The 21770-nt window shown below is 36.5% G+C and overlaps 1 protein-coding gene across 2 annotated transcripts in view; it reads right to left on the reverse strand.

Annotated features, from left to right (window-relative positions):
* Positions 1–2608: 2608 nt before the first annotated feature.
* MRPS9 (mitochondrial ribosomal protein S9) overlaps positions 2609–21770 on the reverse strand; it is a 35394-nt gene continuing 16232 nt past the window's right edge. For both annotated transcript variants that reach the window (XM_061997432.1, XM_061997438.1), the window contains exons 5-11: positions 19395–19474; positions 13067–13149; positions 10338–10413; positions 7467–7635; positions 5642–5750; positions 4186–4355; positions 2609–2810 (exon numbers count right to left, since the gene is read on the reverse strand). In XM_061997432.1, the coding sequence (XP_061853416.1) occupies positions 2719–2810; positions 4186–4355; positions 5642–5750; positions 7467–7635; positions 10338–10413; positions 13067–13149; positions 19395–19474 (779 nt within the window). In that variant the 3' untranslated portion in view covers positions 2609–2718. The remainder of the gene's footprint in view (positions 2811–4185; positions 4356–5641; positions 5751–7466; positions 7636–10337; positions 10414–13066; positions 13150–19394; positions 19475–21770) is intronic.

Raw genomic sequence — 21770 nt, forward strand, 5'->3', positions numbered from 1 at the left:
CCTCTCTTTTGGCTGAGTTTCAGAATTATAGTTGGAATCCGGAGCGAGAAGCAGATATGAATCAAGTGACCTGGTTGCACAGCATTAACGAGTCTTTCCAGAGACTTCCCTAAAAAGTTGTGATGAATTCTAAAGCTTTTTGCTAGCTCTAAACACCAAAGGCCATGCTCATGCTTTTTTGGAAGGTAAAACATTAAGAAGTCTTTTAAACCACGATAAAAAGCTTTGTATGTTCGAAGTACTGATATGCTGCTGCACTCTTACAGCTTCATCGCCTAGTAACGAGGTAGAAAAATTAATATGGTCAAACTGATCAACTTTGTCTTAAGACAAAAATGTTATTCTTTTATCTCCTCTTGTATCTTCTTCAGATAGCACTTTCATTTAAGTCCAACTGCTCCTGGATGTTTTCTCATGGAAGTATGTCAAAAGCATCCATAGGTATCTGTCCCACCATGAATACTTGCTCAATGGTTTGATCACAATTACATCTTTTACTGCAGCAAGACACAGAGCTTATTTGACTACACACAAACAATTCAGAGTTAAATTAGAAGAAATGCTACTGAAGCCATTTTGTATTTGCCTTAGTGTAAATATCTCATTTAAGCTCCGTTTGCTATTCAGAGTTAAACGAAGTGGCTCAGCTGTTGCATTTAACAAGCCACAGGATCACAGAATCATTTTAGTTAGAATCCAACCATTTTTTTTTTTACTGTTCAGGTGAGGAAGCCCTGGCACAGGCTGCCCAGAGGGGTTGTGGAGTCTCCCTCCTTGGAGGTCTTCAAAGACCTGCCTTGACATGTTCCTATGTAACCTGATCTAGGTTGACCTGCTTCTGCAGGGGGGTTGGACTAGATCATCTCTAAAGGTCCCTTCCAACCCTACCATTCTATGATCTATGATTAACCCAGCACAGCCACGTCCATGACTAAACCATGTCCCTCAGCACCTCATCCACACGTCTTTTAAATACTTCCTGGGATAGTGACTCTACCACCTCCCTGGGCAGCCTGTTCCAATACCTGACAACCCTTTTGGTGAAGAATTTTTTCGTAATCTCCAATCTAAACCTCTCCTGGTGTAACTTGAGACCATTTCCTTTTGTCCTGCCACTTGTAACTTGAGAGAAAAGTTTGACTCCCACATCACTACAACCTCCTTTCAGGTAGCTGTAGAGTCACATATTTTGAGATTAACTACCTCAGCAATGAGAAATCTTGCCCCAGTTTCCTGAGTATTCTCATGATACAAAGAGAGAAAAGCAGCACAGAGTGGCTTTGGGGAGTAAGGCCTCAGAAATACATCAGTCAGGGATGCGTATACAGTTTCTGACCTTCTATGTTTTACTGAGTTCAAGGGGTCTATCTATTTGCTGCCACCTCTTGAATGATGCTCAGGAAAATAACCACCCGTACAGATCACTCATAGTTGTTTATCACCTGTGGTGACCTGAGAGCACCTTTTGTCACCTCTGAGGTGTGATACTTTTGGTACAATCTGTAGCAAATAAGAAGCAGGGCAGGCACTCTCTAGCACTGAGAAAATCTGGCTGGGGAGGAAGAATTGCACGCACTGAAGTTTTCTTCATGAAAAGAAAGTTGGAAGGTGCCCCATTGTTAAAACTAACAAGTTGAAATTTTTGTTTCCTGCTTTCTCCTAATGAGGTCAACCTTATACTCTTTTTTTTTTGCTGGGGCCCATCTCCTACAGGAACGACAAAGGATATGCTGTTCCTTGGAAGCTCCGTATATTTGACCTCTGTCCCAAGAAGGAAGCTGGCAATAAACCAAAACCTTGCGCTTCTGGGCGAGTGCCGTAACCACCAATCTATTTTGGAAGGCTACAATTATAGACAGGAGGTGGGCAGCACTGTCATCACCTCCTGCTTCTGATTTTAAAAGAGAAAAGTTCTGACTGTATTTGGCAAAGAGTCCGATGCTATCTTTGTGCATCAGCCATATTCGGAACACGCCTCCTTGATCAGGCCCCTTGAGATTTAAGGGGTGGAGAAGAGTATATTCTAAAAGATTAGCTTCAGCCTAATCCATCCCTCCAGCTCTTTCTGGGTTTGGGGGAAGAAGAGAAAAACTGACTCCTCCAGAGGGTGATTCAGAGCACCTAAATTTAGGTCCTTGCTCTGAATCACTCCCTCCCTAACCTAGGGAGGCATCCTGGAGGCAACTGATTCCACAGGCAAAGGTTATCCTCTGTGACTGCTCCTCTATCAACACCAACAATCATCAGTACCGTTCTCACTATTTTCCCCAGCTTCACCACAGCTAAGGAAGGAAGTTGTCACTTATCCTCAGATGCCTGTGAGGCAGAAAGGGAGACTGTCAAAGTTGTCCAAATACCTGGTTAGGAGGTGCCTAGTTCCAGAATTTAGATAGTCAAGTCACCAGACAGACTGATTTTTAGAAGTTGTAATCCACCAACAGTCTCATAAATTATTATTGACTTGAGAAGAGCTAAGGTGCAAAGCAAGCACTAGAGCTACTGGTTTGGATTTAGCATTCTGCCAAATTACATCACCATTTCCCACAGTTTCAGATAAATCTAAAGAAAGTTGTTCATTGCTTTTCAAACAGAGAAAACATAACAGACATGGAAAAGAAAAGTCTTTATTACTAAATATATTTATACAGCAGTTTTAAACCATAAATCAGAGTGTTTTGAAATTCTGGTGGCATTCTGTCCTCTTTTAAATATTCAGACTTATCGCTTCTTCCAGGTGAATTTCCGTCTGGCTCCCTCTTGCCCAGGCTTTTTTCGTTCCTTCACACGTGGGTCAAGCGTCAGTAGTCCGGCTACAAAACACAGAAATGCACCCGTTTGTTTTCTGTTATTAGTTAATATTACAATATTATTATTAGCTAATAATTAGTTAATATTAATGTGAGGAATTCCAGGCAGCCAATAACTTTGCACACGAATCATGACACCTAGAAGGATAAAGGTTCAGTATAAAACACACTGAATTTCATCAGATCCTCTTTAATACTTTAACTTTCCTTTAGTAATTGAATTTTCTTCACATTTTACTTTACAAACCACTAAAAAACATCCCACGTTGCTTTACAACTCTATTGCTTCTTAAGCCTTTAGAGCAGTAGTCTCCAAACTTTTTTCATCATGCGCTCCTGTCAGTAAAGTATTTTTGAGCATGCACACCCCAATATATGTGTAGTTATTTGTTTCTAAATTATGTACAACACTGAAATTCTACCATTTTCTTCCTGCACCCCAACACCTCTCCTCGTTAAGGTACACTGAGAGTTTCCCAAGTGTATCTGGCAACATCCAAAACATGTTCAGAATGATGCCGATTGCATTACAGATACTCAGCTCACTACAAGGTCAGCTTCCAGGGCTATTACTATCCTGGCAAGTCGTACTTGGCACTACTGAAATGCTGTCAAAGAAACTTGTTGCAAAGACACAAGCGTGAAGATAGTTTTACTTCTATGGATGTAGTGAAAAAAAAAATCATAGTTGTTCTGCCAGTAATACACACAGGTATCTTCCCTACTAGTCTGGAAAGGGTACAGTTAAAAGCTCACTGTTCATAATTCTGTATTTGCTGAAACTGTATGGCATCTAATCATAAAGAAGCATGAAATACTTCAGTCATCGAAGTAAATTCTGCCTCACTTTAGGTAACTTGCAAACTCCAAATTAAGCAAGAGAGAAAAGAAGCTCCTTTGGTCTGGCTAGTTGCATGTAATAAGTTTCTCTCATTACTATCTCTTCAAAGCTAACCTTCTAGTGTTTCAAAAAAATTTGTTCTCCAATGTAAACATGAAACACATGAACAAGATGTGACAAACCACGTAAAACAATTCACCATCTTAGTGTCTTACAGGTAAATAACTCTGACACGGAGTTATCAGTGGACACAGTCATGTTTTGTGATTCCATGTTGAGGCAACACAAGCTGGTTAATTGATCTGAGAAAAGTCATGATCAGATGGAAAAATGCTTGAGACATCATCTAAAATATACACAAAGGACACCAGGAAACAAGCAAAACCTGTTTATAAATAAATACAGATCCTTTTCATACAAGGTTTCACTGGGATTGTTAACTTAAATTTGCACTATCTGACCCTTAATGATCCTTGTATAAATGCTGTTAATTCCCAGAAACACATTAAGAAACACTGAAATCATTTCAGTTCCTACCTTGTCTCATGAATTCCACCTCCTTTTCTGTCACAAAACTCCTTAAGGCTTTTGCAGAGGCTAAGCGTATTGCTCCAGCTTGTGCAGATCTTCCTCCACCAGAGACTGTGCAAACCACATCGTGCTTGCCAACTCTCTTAAGAAACTGGAAAGGGAACAACAACTGTTCTCTAAAAATAAAAAATAAAAATCATCATAATCCAAACAAAATATACACATGTACATAAAGTTACATGCTGTCTACGTTTCTCACCATAGTGTATATAAAAACATAGTTAACTTTCAGGCGGAGATCCAGAAAGCAATTCACATCTCTTAATTCCCTATTGATATCAGCTAAATCAATAGAAAATCAGTGGCTAGGAACATATGCAAACTGCCAATGGTAAATATTTTTAAGTTCAGTTCTGCAATTACTTTCATTTCGCTAATTATCAATAGATGCCAAGATCCATCAGCTCTGCATATTCAAACTGAACAATCTCACTCTATTCTCAAGCTCAGAATCCACAATATAAAATAAAAACAATATAAGAGAGAGAAACCTTAGGTCAGCCTTATGAAAAGTCTCCTCTGACTGTGTCTCTCCTCCAAAATGTGAAGCTTTACACGAAGTGTCTCACCTTGTTTATTTCCACTGTGTTACTGTGTGGCAGAGTAACTACATGTGCATACCATTTGCAAATCTCTCAGGAAACAAACATGCTGAGTTTGATTTATTTATTTCTTCCTTATAAGAAAAGGCTGTGGGAACTGGGGCTTTTTAGTCAGGAGAAGAGGAGACTGAAGGGGGCTAATATTTACAAATATCTAAATGGTGGATGTCAGGAGGTTGGGGCATCACGTTTTTTCTGTTGTATCTAGCAACAGGACAAGGGGTGATGGGATGAAGCTGGAACACAAAAAGTTCCATTTAAGCATAAGGAAAAAGTATTTCACTGTGAGAGTGAGGGAGTCCTGGCACAGGCTGCCCAGGGAGGGTGTGGAGTCTCCTTCCTTGGAGGTCTTCAAGACCCACCTGGACATGTTCCTGTGTGACCTGATCTAGGTGGACCTGCTTCTGCAGGGGGGTTGGACTGTATGATCTCTAGAGGTCCCTTCCAACACCTACCATTCCATGACCATTCTATGATTCTATTTTAAAAATAAACTGCAAGCCCGTCTCAAAGGGCACAAAATCTGAACTATCCAAACAGTCTGCACTCTTGGTTTCTGCCTCCCCTCAGAAAGGGAGAAGCAAGAAATGCAAACTGAGGCTTACCTATTGGTTCTTGCACTACTGATTCCTCAGAACTAAGAGGAAATGCAAGAGCAATTTTGACAAATTAGATGAGTACAAAGAAATGAGAACACAGCATCAACTCTGGGTAACATAGCACCAAAATGTAATGCATGGCATGGCTTTTGCTAGAAAATTTAAGTACAGTAAGAATACAGCATTTTGTAGTGCCCTCACCTGTCCTGCAGCACCGGGAAGTAATGTAAAATATCTATTCCGTTTACTGTAACTTTTCCAGTCCCATTGTCGTAAACTACTGCAGTAGCTCTCGCCGTTTTTCTTTTACCTTAAATGAATTTAAATCAATATGTTATGAGACTTCAGCTTCAAGTGCCCAAGTAGTTAAGCAAATCTCAGTGCTTTCATACAGTACCAGCTGTATCTTTTTGGAGGCTGAGGTAACAAAAAAAAGAATTAAAAGCATGAAATAAATGCAAATAATAAATAACCAGCTTTCAAGATATTTTAATCAACATCTATTAAGGAAGGTAAGTGTGTGTTTGGAGGAGGAAGAAGTAACACTTTACCTCCCATAACTTCAGCAGATTAGAAAACTTCCTTGACCTGGTGATGTCACGGTATATGAAAGCAAAGAGTTTGTGGACCACCAATGTTTACAGTAAGAATTCCTGGTAATATGAAAATGCTTTATAAAATGATACAAAGATACAGAAGTTTGAGAATATTTCCATGGAAAAGGTTAACACTTTAGTTATACTAGTATAAGTAATGTCTATGCATCAGTTAGCATAGTTTCCTCAGAAATCACTACTTGCAGTTAGTTCTAAGTACATTACCTTCAAGTTAAACCACAACAAACTCTCTGTGCTAAAGCCCAAGATCAATCTTCCACAGCACAAAAGCAGTAGTCATTTTGATAATTTAATTATGAAACAAGTTAAACATTTCTCTTAATTTAGGGCAGTGACAGGACACAAGACTATTCTTGAACTTATATAATCTGATTTTGTTAAATAACGTGTGGCATGCTCATCAAACTTTAGCAACTACTGTTTTGAAGACACTATTGAAAAACAGTGTGGATTAACTCCTGATTGGCGCTCTTACATCTCCTTGTTGTCAGATCACCTTGAAGCCAACTCAGCTAGAACAGAGCTCTCCAGCCTTTTAATCCCTCAAACTCTCTGCAACCTTTGTACTTATTCCTATCTGTTGCCTGCTGTTTAAGAACACACCTCATCTTTGACTCAAGATTCTTCTTAATGTAAAGAACAGACACAATGTGTGTGCATATACGTAAGCTTTGTCCATAAAATCATCACACCTTCTTATACATGCTGCTACAATATTTTTTTCTTTCATTAATTTCACATGTTGTTCTTCCACTACATGTCCCTCCACTGAAAATACAAACAGCCTGTGTTTAGAAGATACAGAGACCTCCATGGGTTTTCTGTAACATCCCCTCTGTCTCGGTGCCAATGACCAATTCCTGTAGTTTGCCTACTTGTTTAAAAAATTGAGGATCTCCCTGTTTGTATTTTCCTAGGCTGCTTATAAATATCCAACTACCTTGCTATTTATTCCTTGCATCTTTGAAATTCTCCTTTGCTGGACTGCCTACAAAAGTCACGACAAAGGTTAGTGAGTGGTCTAAATGTGTCACTTCTATAACACTTCTTACATCCGTGGAACTCTCTGTATGCCTTTCGGCTCCTGCAGTCCCTGGCCCTTTATGATCAACAATCAGCTCCTGCCAGCAATGAAAGTCCTTTTGTATCCTACAACGTGTAGCACAACAGGTTCCTCTCTACAGAGGTAATACTGTTAGAAATACAGATAAAAACTAACAGTTAATAGACTCTCTGTCAAGAGCTTCCACTTCGTTACCAGGCCATGTCATGACTTAGTATACCATAACATAACTAGCAATGACACATGCAATATATACAATAAGCAAAGTGTGACGAGGAAAAGCATTGAAAGCAGTGTGAAGAAGAGGAAGCCCCTGCATGGTTCCCAATCGACTTGGAATGATTACCTTCGCCGGTGCTGAAGGCCACTCCTCGCTCATCATACTTCAGGGGCTCAATGACCACCTTCTGTAGCTGCACAGGAACTTCTCTGGAGAACTTCTGTACGTAATTCTCCTCGATGTCACCATGTGGTAACGTCACCAGTTTTTCCAAGAGCTGAATAAATCTTGAATACTGTAGACAAAGAGACTTCATTAAAGGAAGCAAATGTAATTGCATTTGCTAAAACTTTCTATTTTTATATAATTGATCTTTTCTACTTCACTTTTATTGATGATTTCTGACAAGATGACACTTTTGCACCTACATGCTGATTTAAGAACAGATGCAGATGCATCATTTTCTGGGTGACTAAAGATACCTAGTTCTTTCTTCAAACAACAATGAAACTTCAATTCAAAGCATAACCAGCCCCTTTGTAATACAGGACTATTGTATTAGAATGAAGTTCATATCACTTGTAAAAAGCAAACACTGAAAGGGGTCTTCATTCTTTTATTAGTGTTTTATTAAAATGGCTTTTAAAAGGAAAAGATTTTCACCTCATTTTCAGTAAGTCAGTGTGTTCATTGACTTGGAAATAATTTTATTTCATTAAACTGAACCTCTTAAATTATTATATTCGATAATATATACAGGAAATACCTACCTATCTATCTTTGGCTGTTCAAGCTGAGTTACTTTAATGTTTATGATTTCCTTTAAAACCGAACAATCAAGCTATTTAAAAATTCAAGAGATACTTGACTTAAAGGGCAACCTCTTGAAATAAATTATCCTTTGCTACTGTGTGGTTCTCCCTCCCCCTTACACCCCCCTCCAAAGTTCTTCAACATGTGATTAAAGAGTAAACACCACCTTGTTAACCCATTTGTGCTGAAAGCCGGGATATGTCCTGTTACGAAGTGTCACTGGCAGGAGCACTAGACAGCTGCTCTCTGGATACAAAGGTATGCCATCATCTAAAATGGATATTTCATCTACGTAACATAACTTTATTCTCAAACTTTTCTTAACTTACAAGCTGTTACTAAAAGTATTTTTTCTCCTCTCTGTTACTGGTCTTCTGCACAAAATTCAGACTTTCCTTGCAACCTAGCAATTGCCTCTGGAACTCTGATATCACTTAGAAAGCTACTTCTATCTAATAATATGACATAGACCTGTGGTAAAACCTTCGAAGAGCGGAAATATAAAAATGCAAAGATTTTTAAATGATACAGGCTATAGATGAAGAAAGCTTCCGACACTTTTCACTTGCAGAGTGCAAAGGAAGGAAAAAAAAGAAGTATTGATGGGTTTGACTTTGTTTAACACCACAAATACCACAGAAAATGTTGTTGCAATGGCAATATGTAAGAGTTTGAGCAGGTAAGACTGGTGGCTCATACCGAGACATTTCAAATACATTTGAACAACGTTTGTTTCTACAGGCTGAGGCTTTGTGGTTTTACATGCAAGAGGCCAGTATATATATAAGGTTTTGGGGGCTGCCCTTTTTTTTTTTTCTGTTTAAAGTTTATTGTAGTCTACTTTTACAGATGTAGAGCATACAAAAACCAAACAGTGAAGAATATACCAAATGGTGTGGTTGTACAACTAGATCAGTTCCTCACATTCCACAAGGAGAAACAGCCATTCCAAATGCAGGAGCTACTGAAAACACTGAAGTTGTAACTGCTGCTACTGTGAGAAAAACAAAGTCTCCTGGGTATATTAGGATAGAGAATTTACAACAGTGATTCCTAACGTGTTTATGTACCACAATCTGCTCAGGACCTTTTCACATCACCCACAGACAAGGAAGTCATCACACGTTACTGTTCTGGATGACAAGTGAGCAAAGGGCATGTTTGCTGCTGCTATGTTATTTTTGCAGTGATGTTGTCCCCGGGATAGAAGAGATTGAAGAACACCGTTTCTAGGTGAGAAAATACTTGGGATGCTCAGATATATAGTGTAATATTCTCTGTCAGTATTGTCTTCAACCTTAAACTTCCAAAAGAAAACTGAAGCTGGCCAAATAGACTGAAGCTGCTCTTACTAAAATCAAATCCTACTTAGGGAACTGTAGGAAAAAGCTCTGAGCGGGGAAAAAAAAAAAAAGCATACAGTTATCAGGATGAATAGCCTTATTCCCAGAGATACATGTAAGGAAGGGCTCCAAATCTACACAGTGATACAGCTTGCAGATACTACAGAAACTGCAAAACCCTCCTCTCTCCCAGCACATTCATATCAAGGAGAATGTAATGAGAGATATCTGTATCAGACCACAGATCTATATAGCTTCCTATCTTGTTTCTGATATTTGATTCTGTAGCCAATCACTAAGGACTCCTCCTCACTTCTGATCAGCTTTCTCCATGATTTTTCTAACCCTATCATGTCCTTCTTAAGGTTAAACAATCAGAAACTTTGTGCAGGCTTACCATGACACAAATCCATCGTGTTTCCCCTCTTGAACATTTACCCTTATCTACAATAAGCCCTGTCCAGTTTTTATTTGTAACTAGAATAAATGACTATCTAATTCTATTCTAAACAGATACTGTATTCCATTCCTGACTATGTTATTAGATGGCAAGGCCTCACAATGTTACCAAGAGAAAAACTAAACTATGTTAGTAACAATGGAAAATGCTTAACAGGCCTGCACTGTGCTAGATTTAAAAAAAAAAAAAGCAACACAGGTCACTTTTCAAGACAACATAAATGTGACAGTGCTGTGAGAGTGTATAGATTTGAGGAGAAGGAAAAAAGTTCTTTTGAAGAACACCTGCTTCTACATGCTACCTTCTCAGTATCCAAAAATATACCCAGAGCCTGTATTTAAGACACAAGCCTCCTTAAGATTAGAAAGATTAATTACTTACATCATCATCTGACAGTTTTTCTAACAACATTTCTTCCAATTCAATCTTAGTCAGCCATCTGCTGCCAGCCAGGTTTCTGTTTAAAATATCACATATATACTCCCTTTAATTAACCATGCAATTAGAGTTACATCACAAAGGACCACACATACAGTCAGTCTTTGTTCAGAAATACATTTTTCCGTTACAAATGAATACACATCACCTTCCTGTAGTAAACATGAGAAGGCCCACATTAATTTTATAAAGATCTGTCTTTTGAAAGGAATAGTAACATCGTGTGTTGAATTAACCACATGGAAACGATGAGTATCAGTTATGCATTACTCATATCACTGAAGTCCGAGATAGAGCCAGAGTAATACTGTAATAGTAAGTGATCTTCTCCACAACTTGGCATTTAACTTTTCAAAGCCCACTGATAGGAAACATTTGGTTTACAAGCAGCAAAGAGCAAAAATCAAAGGCTGAACATTAGAATCGAATTCTAAAGCAACAGAATTTTGCCTCTAGTCTTTACTTTCCTGGTGAAGACAAAAAACTCCACTAGCAGTAAGCATAATCAAAGTAGTAATGCAGCAATGACACCCTGTATTCTACCTACTCTGTAATCTTGATCTGCTCAGCACAGAAACTGCACTGACAACAACAAAAGCAGAAACTTCTAAGATAACAGCCTCATGTGGAGATGCTAACACAAAGGAAAAAACCAACGCTTGACACAAACCTTTGTGAGATACATATGACAGTATCATATGCCACCACATCCGAATGCAGGCCAACATTAGCAGGTCAATCTAAGGCAAAGCTGTAAATAGTTTCTTACCTCTTCCAGTTTTTTAGAAACAATGAATGTTTTTAGCAGCATTAGGGAAGTGGCGATTTAGAAAAGCACTTCTGAAGATAACTTAAAGCGGTACTTCTTTTTAAGTATGTATTTCAGTGCTTGGCTAAGTCGAGCCACGAGAAATGTTTAAGTGGAAACACTGGTTTTAACAGAAGTTTAAAAAAAATCTTCCAATCCTGACAGACTCAAGCAGATACTTACACTTACATAGCGCTAAGTGAAGTCAATGAAATTCTTTCGTGTGAAAAGCTATAAACTCAAAGCAGTTCAAGATCAGGTTCTAACATTACAGTTGATGTTACAGAATGCATTCACCATATATTATTTTATGGAAACAAAAAAACAAACCACAAAACCAAAACTCACAAAAACTCCAGTCTTTCCTAATCCCCCCATCCTCCATCCTAAACGTCAGAGAGAAATTATCCAGGCTATCGCAGAGAAAGAATATCCAGCGTGGAAAATAAGTCTCAAAAATCCTTTAGATCCTCTGAGCTTCTACAAATCTAACAGGGAAAAAAGCCTTTCAACTCTGACTAGCTTTAAGTCATTTTTCACATCAGTAAATCCACTGGCTGAGCTCTGTAAGGAGTCAGGTTCTTTTTCAGCAGCATACACCAAGAAACTAAATTCATTTGTTCTCTTGTCTGCTCAGAAGCTAACATGAATCTATGATAAAACATTCTGTGGGTCATAGGACACCATTTATATCATGAAGAAACATGAACTTCTGTTGTTTAAGAACTTGAAATAACCTCAGCAAATTAATCCTTTCTCTTCCTAACATAAATAACAAATGGCTGAAATTAAGAAATGACAAACCAACATGATGTGCAACTGGAACAGTACATAAATCCGTCTAGAAAATACACAGCAAGAAAAATAACAACAACAACTTGGATGGTGAGAAAGTAACTATACAACAAAGCAGCAATTGCCAAAAATCAAGACTTCCTAGCTATATCTCTCTCAAATTTTCAAGACTTGCTTCATTTAATAATGTACCATAAAATCCTTGCAAAAAAAAAAAAAAAGAAAATAGTCAAGAATACAGCCCAAGAGAAACAAATAGTTCTTAAAGCATACATCCACTTCAAAGACAATCCTGACTGTACGTCCTAACAACTGTAGCATTTCCCATAGCTGCTTCTGGTTAACATGTAACTTTTCTGTCTAGTTGCTAACTAGCTGGAGAGCCTACTGTGCATACCAGAGAAGGCAGAGAGGAAAAAGAAAATAAACTAAGTTCAGCTCCTAATAATGGTGATATTTCAACAAATCCAACACAATAAACTTATCTAAAAATACTACAGTTTTTTATGATTTAGATGTTCAAAGCCATTGGAAGAAAAGCAGTGAAACTAAGTATTCTGAAACTTCTACAGTTAAATATTGGTATGTAAAAACATTTAATAGCTCTTCAAGAACTCAGCTTTAGGCCTTACAAATTTTCCAACAGATAAGCAACTCATTTAGTATTTTAAAAGGCCTTGTTTCCTTACAAAGAGTTCACTTCCTTTCCAAAAACATTTAATAAAGAAATAATTTAAAAACTTAATATACAGAAATAATGAATACTCTACTTATTTTCAAGTCACATTTCAGAACTTTTATACAGGAGAGAATATTGCAAAGAGCAAGGAGAGGTTAAAGAGCAAGAGAAACAAGTGTGGTGATCAATTCACACATATATACTACAGGTAAGACTTTTCAACCTAGGATTACCATACAAACATTAGACAAGGAAAAGGGGGAAAAGTCTGAAAATGTGTTTGTGAAATAAAAGGCAGGTAGAGTGGGGAACTACAGGAAGTGTCAAAACAACATATTGAAGCACTTTAAGAAAACTAGTGTCAGTATTCATTCTAAACTGGAAGCTTACCTTTTTTCCTTCTCAGGAAGAAGGTCTTGAGCTGTCATTTCGTCTTCATATTTCTGAACATTCAACACTTTTCCATACGTTTCCTAAAATATATATGGTAAAAGTATTTAAATGCATTTCTCCATTTAATATGTTTTCAGTAACAAAATTTAAAAGTTTCTGTGGTTTTATTTTCTAAACACTTAAAATGGAGAGGTCACAAAACAAGCAGAACTCTGACAACAGCAAAAAAATTAATGTAGCAAGTTATAGCTAAATCAACATTTAGAAAGTATACATAATATTTTTATATGCAGTTCAAAGTAATTACTTCTGAATTCTTCTTTTTTCCTTTGTGTTACCTCCTTACACATGCCTGTAAAAAACCCCTAACTTTGAACTCTATATGAAATGGCAAATACACTTGTATAATGGATGTAACTCCAAAATATTCTGCACAGTCAACACATCCACATTTCAGTTTGACTTCCTCAAAATACTGACAAAGTTTAAGATCGAAAATAATTTCATTTACTTAGCTGACATATTTAAGAGTGTCAGCTTAATTGGTAGTCTGTATCAGTCAGAACTACCTCATCCCTCCTGGCATGTCTATAGGGACACAGAAAGTTGTATGTTTACCATAATCACAATTTCTGCACTTTGAAATGTTACAGATATATTCATTCTAAATTTTCAGTAATTTTTTAAACAGTTTTCTCAGAATTCTTAGCTAGCTATTATTTTCAAACAATGCCATGACAGTGATTTACCACTCTCCAGAAAAACAAAAGGAAAAAATATTCCAAAAAGTCCCACTGAAAATGTTTTTGAAAGCTTGTTTCTTCTGTAAAGTACTTTCAGGGTTGTTTTTTTTTCAGTTCAGAAACTTTCTTACACTGTTCAGTTCTGAAACATATACTGCTATGAGTTACAAGAGTGACCCAAACCTCAAACAGAAGTATTTGGAGAAATAATTATATTGAAACAAAACAAGATTGTTGTAGTACAACAAAGTACTTATATGCCAAATAACTTACTTCCATTAACAAGTGAAAACAGAAAACTTATATTAATAAACTATATGACAGTGATTATAATCAGTTTTAGCAAATATTACACAGAACCTACAGTGTAAGAATGAGTGGGGACAAGGAACCAAGTTTTTTCTTTGGATTATTTAAAATATAGAGAAAGAAGAAATGTGAGATAGCTCTGTATTGTCAGAAATTAACCAATGAAATACCAGTTCTCAACACTGGGATATGCAACAGGATGCAATGAGATTTCTGCAACAGTTTACAGTTTAAAACAAAAAATCCTTGCTCAGTTACAAACACCTACTGTTCCAGTTGATTTATCCACAAATTTAGAAGTACACCCGCACAGGTACTAAAAATATTTGTACTTAAAGCCTATGAACCAAGCACAGATTCTTATCTGAGCTGCACTCAAAGAATTTAAATAGGGACAATTCATTGAAGAAGTCTTTGATGCAGGCCACTGGTGACATTCTTAACAGCGGAGAGGAATAGAAGTATTTTTGGAGTAACTTCACCATATAAAATCCTCAAGTACAAAACTGTTCACTTTTCTTTGAGACAGTATAACAATTCATATATTGTAGTGGTATGCCTTTCAGATATCCTTTATTTTTTATAAAGATTACTATATCAAGAACTAGGAAAATTTTGTCTATCTTCCAACACAGGAAGCACCATATAAAAGAGCGCAACATTTCTTAAAAAGTTTTCCAAACCTCACAAATATATCTATCGATCTTCAAGAGAACAACATACGGTAGGTGCTACATTTCACATTACACTAATAATCTTAACAGCTCCACTCAGAGAACACTTATAAGGCTGCAAAAATTATTAACTATATATTGAAAGCACATATCCAGTTTGAGTTAGAGGGCGTGAGGTATGCCTGACACTAAGCAATTTTTTAGGCATCTGTAGTTAGACATGAAAATGAATCAGTACAAAAGCTTCTGCAAAGGAAGGGAAGAAAAGGGGGGCTATGGCTGCCCCTCAGCTATCTGAGGAGAGCTCAGCTGGAACAGGCTTTGAGACTCATGTGAGTTCCAGGAGTTTCTGCATTTGGAAGAAGTCAAACGAGGCATGAAGAAAATATTTTGGTGTCACATGATCAGAGGAGATACTGGGTTACTAGGTCTTATAAAACTATAAGGAGGTTTTTCTCACTTTACTGCTAGACTCTTGCCTTCAAAAAGGCACAGTCACCTTCCTATCTGGCAAAAGCAGTCTTCAGCCTGCCTCCTCAAACACTCATCATCTTCACTACACTGGCACACACATTTATGTACTGGAGTGCTCAGAAAAAAAAAAAATAAATACATGAACCAAGAGCTCAACAAACACACAACTGCATCACAACTCCTTTATAAAGGGCTGGGGGAGGGAATCGCAGGTGTCACCTTAGAATAGACTTGACTATACTAAGAATTGGTTCTAAACAGCAACCGAAGTATTTTCACATAACATGAGACAAATTAAAAGAAGACTTCAGCTTTTTGTCATCGTATTCAGAAACTGCTAATAAACACAGGCAAATAAAATGAGGTCTGGGTTGCCACCCACTACTTTTTAGCCTCAGAAATTCATTGTTACAACAACAAAGGAAGCTTTACAACAGCTGGCACAGCAAGATTTTACTGAAGACTCTCCCTAGGTACTCCCAAAGAACATCAACACTCCAGAGCCTGTTTAAGTTCTAAGAATGCACACTTCCAAGAACTAAAATGATCTATTTAAACTGTTCTTGTTAAATTACAGTAATTATATTCATTCATACAAAGAACCCTTTACACAGGAGATGAAGTCAAGCGACATTAAAAAGCAGTATTTTAAAATACTTGCAAACGTCAGAGAAACACTAAATATAATTTCCTGCATACTTCTGGCAATTAAAGTGGACCTGCATCTCTTATGAAATAAAATTTTGGTCTGAAGTATATAAAAAAAATTATGCATATATTTAATCTCTGTATAGAGACGAAGTCAACAGACTAAAAGAACCGCTCACATGTGAACTAAAGTATGTGGATGAGCCTTTATAAAATCGGGAATCACATGTAATGCCCAATAATTTATCTGACAGATTTTCACTCCCCAACAGCTAAAGAAGGCTTCTGAAGACACACTTGGCTTTTTCAAATCTGGCAGGTGAAGATTTTACTAATCACTTCAGGATTCAATAGTCCAATTCATGAATGTACGCATCTGTGTGTCTTGTAAACTCAGCTATTGCAAAATCAAAATAGCTGATTTTATGAGATTGGCTATGTACTGAAACGCTTACATTTCTAATAGAAATATCAAATTTCAGATCTCTACAAGGGTGTTCTCTTAAAATAAAAACCAGTATTCTTATTTTACCCTGCATTTAAAAAAAAGGAATAAATTAGCAAATGGAAGTAAAGGAGGAAAGGGTTTTACAGGGGAAAAAAAAAAAGTATTTTAGTATTTTGCTTAAAACACACCACAGAGCCCACGTTTTACCTCAGAGTTTGCATTTTGCTATGCTTCTTAGGTGGCTTTGACTTCAGTGTATACTTTGGGAGTTTTAGGTTTTATTTTCTCAAGAGTTCAAGTGCTCGATTGCTAGAGCACTTACATCTGATCAGCCACCTCTGATACTGCTAAAAAAGTACACGAAGCACAATTACATAAAATTAATATTTTGCCAGATAGAATGGTATGAAGAGACCATTATTTTCATCATGTGCAGAACAAGACATATGATATTACTCTGAGAAACTTAAGTTAAATGATGATCAAATATACTATCAAACATTACTGAAATGGCGTTCCATGTGATAAACATTCTTTTGTGTATTACAAGAAAATTAAATTGTCCTTTTCCTTACAGCTAAACTTCATTCAACAGGCAGAACAAAGACAACAACAGAGTATGAAGCAAATATCCTTTGTAAAGTTTAATATTCAAGTCATAACATACATATACTGGCAGTTCCAATACATACAAATGTACAGTTTATTTTTAGTAAGTAGATAATGTTATTTATTATCATTAACTAAACAAATAATGCTGTGACCACTTATATTCCTAGCAATTAATAAAATTCAGGTTCCATATGAGCCTATGCAGTAATTAATGGCTTTCAAGTTTAAGCTAAATATTATGTTTATCCGATTTACTAGACATAGTGTAGCAGTTTAAAGGACACTCTCAAATGGGATTGGTTACTTACAATAGACAGTATTAACATGCATCCCTTTTTTTTCTAGCCAAATCAATTAGCTTTGAGACTTAAAAATACATTTTCTTAAATACACTTTAGTCTAAGAAGAGGTTAAAACAATGTTGGGAATATCACGCTGATTCTGGCTTTTCTTTGGCTGACCAAAGTAAGTCCTGTTAAACCTCACTTAATAGATTTAGGTTTACAGATGCCGAGTCAATGAAAATATTCAGAAACAGTCAAAGAACAGTCAAGTGTCCTACATTAATGAAAAATGCATTTGTCAAACCGATTTGTTTGAAGATGGTTGTCACACTGGTAGAAAAAAGATGTACACTATTCTTTCAGAGATTTCCAAGGCAAGCTTGCATCCTCTTTTTAACCGCTAAGAAGAGCTAAAAATAAACGTGTGCTCCTTGTAAAATTTGTAATTTCTTCATTATGATGGAATGCAACAAAACATCTTGCCCTTGGGTTGCTCTGTTTCAGCCAAAACAAATGCAAATGGCTTGTCAGATGACAGCTGTTTGATAAGGCTCCTCTACAAGACCTGCATGCTTTACTTTTTTCCGTGAAACTTGGGATGAAAGGCAGAAGGCAGGAAGAGAATTAATGTAGCATACAGTCTAAAGGCAATGCTACAACCGTGATTAAGTAGAAAAGTTAAAAGGCACAGATTTTCCACAGCCTCGCTGCGTGCAACCCATCCGTGTAACAAGTTGACAGGCCTAGCGCGTCAGCTCCATCATCCTCTCCGACAGCTAAAACGCAGCATTGCATCCCTTTTCAGAGAAAATTTGCGTCTGCACCATGAAGCGTTGTACATTATTTCTTAGCACTGCAGGGGGCTCAAGTCCATATGGAACCTTCACAAATATTACCACAGATCAAACCAGCGGCGTTTCGAGGCAGATTTGACATACCTATTTAAATGAACAGCAGGGGTCCTCGGGCTGCCTCAGGCTGTGCAGGAGAAAACCTCTGTGGAAAGCCTATGCTGCAGCTCCATTACTCAGCAAAGACACACTCTACATTTATCATTCATTTCATTTCTGCCAGGGCAAGAAGCTCATTTGCCCAAGGTCAACAACAAAAAAAAAGGAGGGAGGGGGGAAGGTGGTGTTTTTTATTCACCCAAAGAAATAAATGTACCTGACAAGTGGGGATTTTGTCCTTTGGGTACGCAGAACGCAAATAAATATCAGATAATTCTAATAAAAAGACTACACTCAGTAAAGCTGTGCACCAAAACTGATACCATTTTTTTTTTTTTTCCAGACTAATCACAGAACTAACTTTTTATGACTATTGAATGAGGAAACAAAATCTGGCATAATTGTCCAATTAAATATTGCTGCATATATTTATTAATGCTTTGTCTTCTACAAGTGCACATAAGAAACCTGTACATCTTTGTATAAAGCTTTCTAAAAAGGTAGATAATGCTTGTGCCATTGATGGTCATAGATATGAAATGTCTGTTTATAATCCATGTTAAGACTCAGGGTCTAGCAATGTTCTATTAGATACAGCTTTTTTCATAAAGGTAAACAGATGCAGATCCTTTACTCCTGGAACCATACCAATCAGAAGAAGCCTTAAGTTTGCATGAATGGAACAGTCTTAGAAAAATCAATTAAGCAGTTTAAATGCAAATTTTCTTCACACTAAATGTCAGCACAAATAACATTTCCTATAGCTTTGCTCTACAAGGGAAAAAAAAACCCCACCCACCTATTTTTTTACCCTACAGTGAGTTTTCCTAGAACTAGCCATTTTTGTTGTACATGCATTCTCCACTACTAAACTTATGCTACTAACCACATACAGCCTACAAGAAAGCATTCAGACAATTCAAACCCAGTCCAAAGCTAGAATTGTGAAATAAAACAAAAATTAAAGCAAGAGCTATTATGTAGTCTACTCTCTTAAATGTGATATTAAAATGCTCCTAATAATGGATATTGTGATATAAAAAAATACATTGCCTTTAGCTTCAGTGGGCATATTATGGCCTACTGTGAAAACACAGGTAAACTCTGAAGGTCCTGATACACATCTCTAGAATAACATGCACTTGATTGAGAAGTTATTTATCACAGATTATAACATACTTACATGCATTAATGAATAATATGACTGCTTGCCAGTATAAAAGAGAAAGTGAAATGGTCGGCCATCTTCTCCCCACTGGATTTCTAACGAAAAGCAAGATTAGATGAGAAAGCAATACACCCTCACCAAAACAAAAAAAAATCCCTTGTATTTAATTGCAGTTAGAAACTTGTTTCACAATACTGATTACCTTCTTAATTCGTAGGGAACAAAGACATTTTACAGGTGTTCACCCTGTCTGGAAATCTAACGATTTAGACTACTGTGTTAAAAAACAATCTTCATCTGCAGTAACAGACAAATACTTAATATAATAAATATTGTTAAACATGAAATCATTTAATCCCTCATGTGCATCTTAAACTTTCAAAGACCATACAGCTGGCATTATAGATAGAAGTATCCATTAGAAAACAGGAAGAAGTACAAATGAAGAGACAACTGAAACCCATGTAATGATTGTGAAAGATGAACAGCCATTGAAAACAGTGCTTTAAAAGCAGAGCAGACTTTTTTATTAGTATAATATGTCTAAACTAAACTAAGTACTCATACAGTCATGTTTGGTGGGAAACACAATTGTGTTCAGAACTTTTCTGATTTTAGGACTTGTTCACGTTGATACATTTGGGATATTTAAGTACAAAGACCTATGCTACAGTTTACATAATTAGCTCATAAAGAAAACATACATACCATATAATTCAGTACATCCAGTTTATCTTACTAATTAAAAACTGTAAAATGACAATTAACTTTAATTTGGGGAAAAAAAAAATCAAATATAATGTGATAAAGATCTTTTCCAAATCAAGTGACAAAAAAAGCCCAACAACTGAGAGCTGTTTACAAATTGAACTGTAGATAAACTCCCAGTCATTTTATCCAGTGAAGTTCAAATTATGCTGTATATTAGCTACAAAGAAAGATAAGATTCCAAGAAACTTCCTGATAAGCACAATATATATTGCATTGGAATGTTACGACAAAACACAACACAAGTTGAATGTAAAGATGTAAAACTTACTAGAAGAGAAGTAATACAGGGGGCTTTTAACCCACACATATTACTAGTGGAATGTGTGAATTTCCACATATGCAGCTGTGAAAGCATATTTTGTTCAAATTACTGTTCAGGGAACACTCTAAAGTATAAACTTACATGTTTGTACTTCAAAGTTATCAAAGACTCAATGTGTAGAAGAGACAAAGCTGCCTTAAAAGAGATACTTATTGAAAGTGTTACTTTTAGATGTAAATACATAGATATTCATTTAGACTAATTAGTTCTTATGTTCCTCAGGACACAGTGAGCATTTTGAAGACTTCTTTAGTCCAGAAAGCATACAGAACAGTAGCTTAGTTCTGACATAAAACAGTCCTTGGATTTTAAAATTATATAATGTTAACTCTGTTACCCTTTCAGTTTCTACTTTTTACTTCATAGTGCTGTGAAGTTAGAAAACAATGCATGACACCATTTGAAAGCTGAAGTTTCAAAACATTCAGATAATTCAAATAGCTTTCCAAAAGACACGCAAAGCCCAAAAAACATCAAGTATCACTTAACTCCAGGAACAGCAAAAGGAAGGACAGAAAACTATTAAGATTTTGCTGATAATCAGAAGAGTCCATTTAGGACTAGATGGGTCTGTGACCATAGAATTTCACACCAACGCTGCTAGCTCATACTGAGCATGAGTCAAAATGGACAACAGGTTTTGACATGTCTTAAATATTCTACAAGAAATTAATTTGGCAGCTTTAGTGAAGTTCTCACTAGTCAACTGACCAACATACTGTCACATCACTACCAAGTGGGACTTCATCCAGTGTCTCACAACAAGAACAACTTGAGTGCCCACTCAAGATCAGAGTCAGTATGGACGTATGCACAGGATTAAGACTCAAGGTCAAAACTGAAACAATGATTAGGAGAGTTTCCACTCTCTCCATTCTCCTAACTGGCAATTTCAATGACGTAATTTCTGAACTTTCAGAGCAATAAAGTTACCAGAAAAACTTTTGGTTTAAAATAGTATTAATGAATATTTTATGCCTGTGATAGACAGCTCTGACAAAAAGCTACTGAATTCAACAAAAGGTTTTCCCGTGACTTCAACAGATTCTGCACGTCATCCTACCTATTGTTTATTTTTAAATAATGAAAAACAGTTATCTATAGTCAGTTAACAAGATGTCTGAAAAGATTACCAGTATTCCAGAATTCAGCAGTATTTTTTTATTCTAAAAACTAGAAAAACAGATCAGGCTTTTATTGATCATGTCCTAACAGTTACATAAGGAAAAAAGTAAATCTGCAAAAATAACAAGTTCTACATAACCAAAAATTCTAATACTTAGCGAAATTGAACACTT

Source organism: Colius striatus, chromosome 1, assembly GCF_028858725.1.
Source record: "Colius striatus isolate bColStr4 chromosome 1, bColStr4.1.hap1, whole genome shotgun sequence".
Classification (NCBI taxonomy): Eukaryota; Metazoa; Chordata; class Aves; order Coliiformes; family Coliidae; genus Colius; species Colius striatus.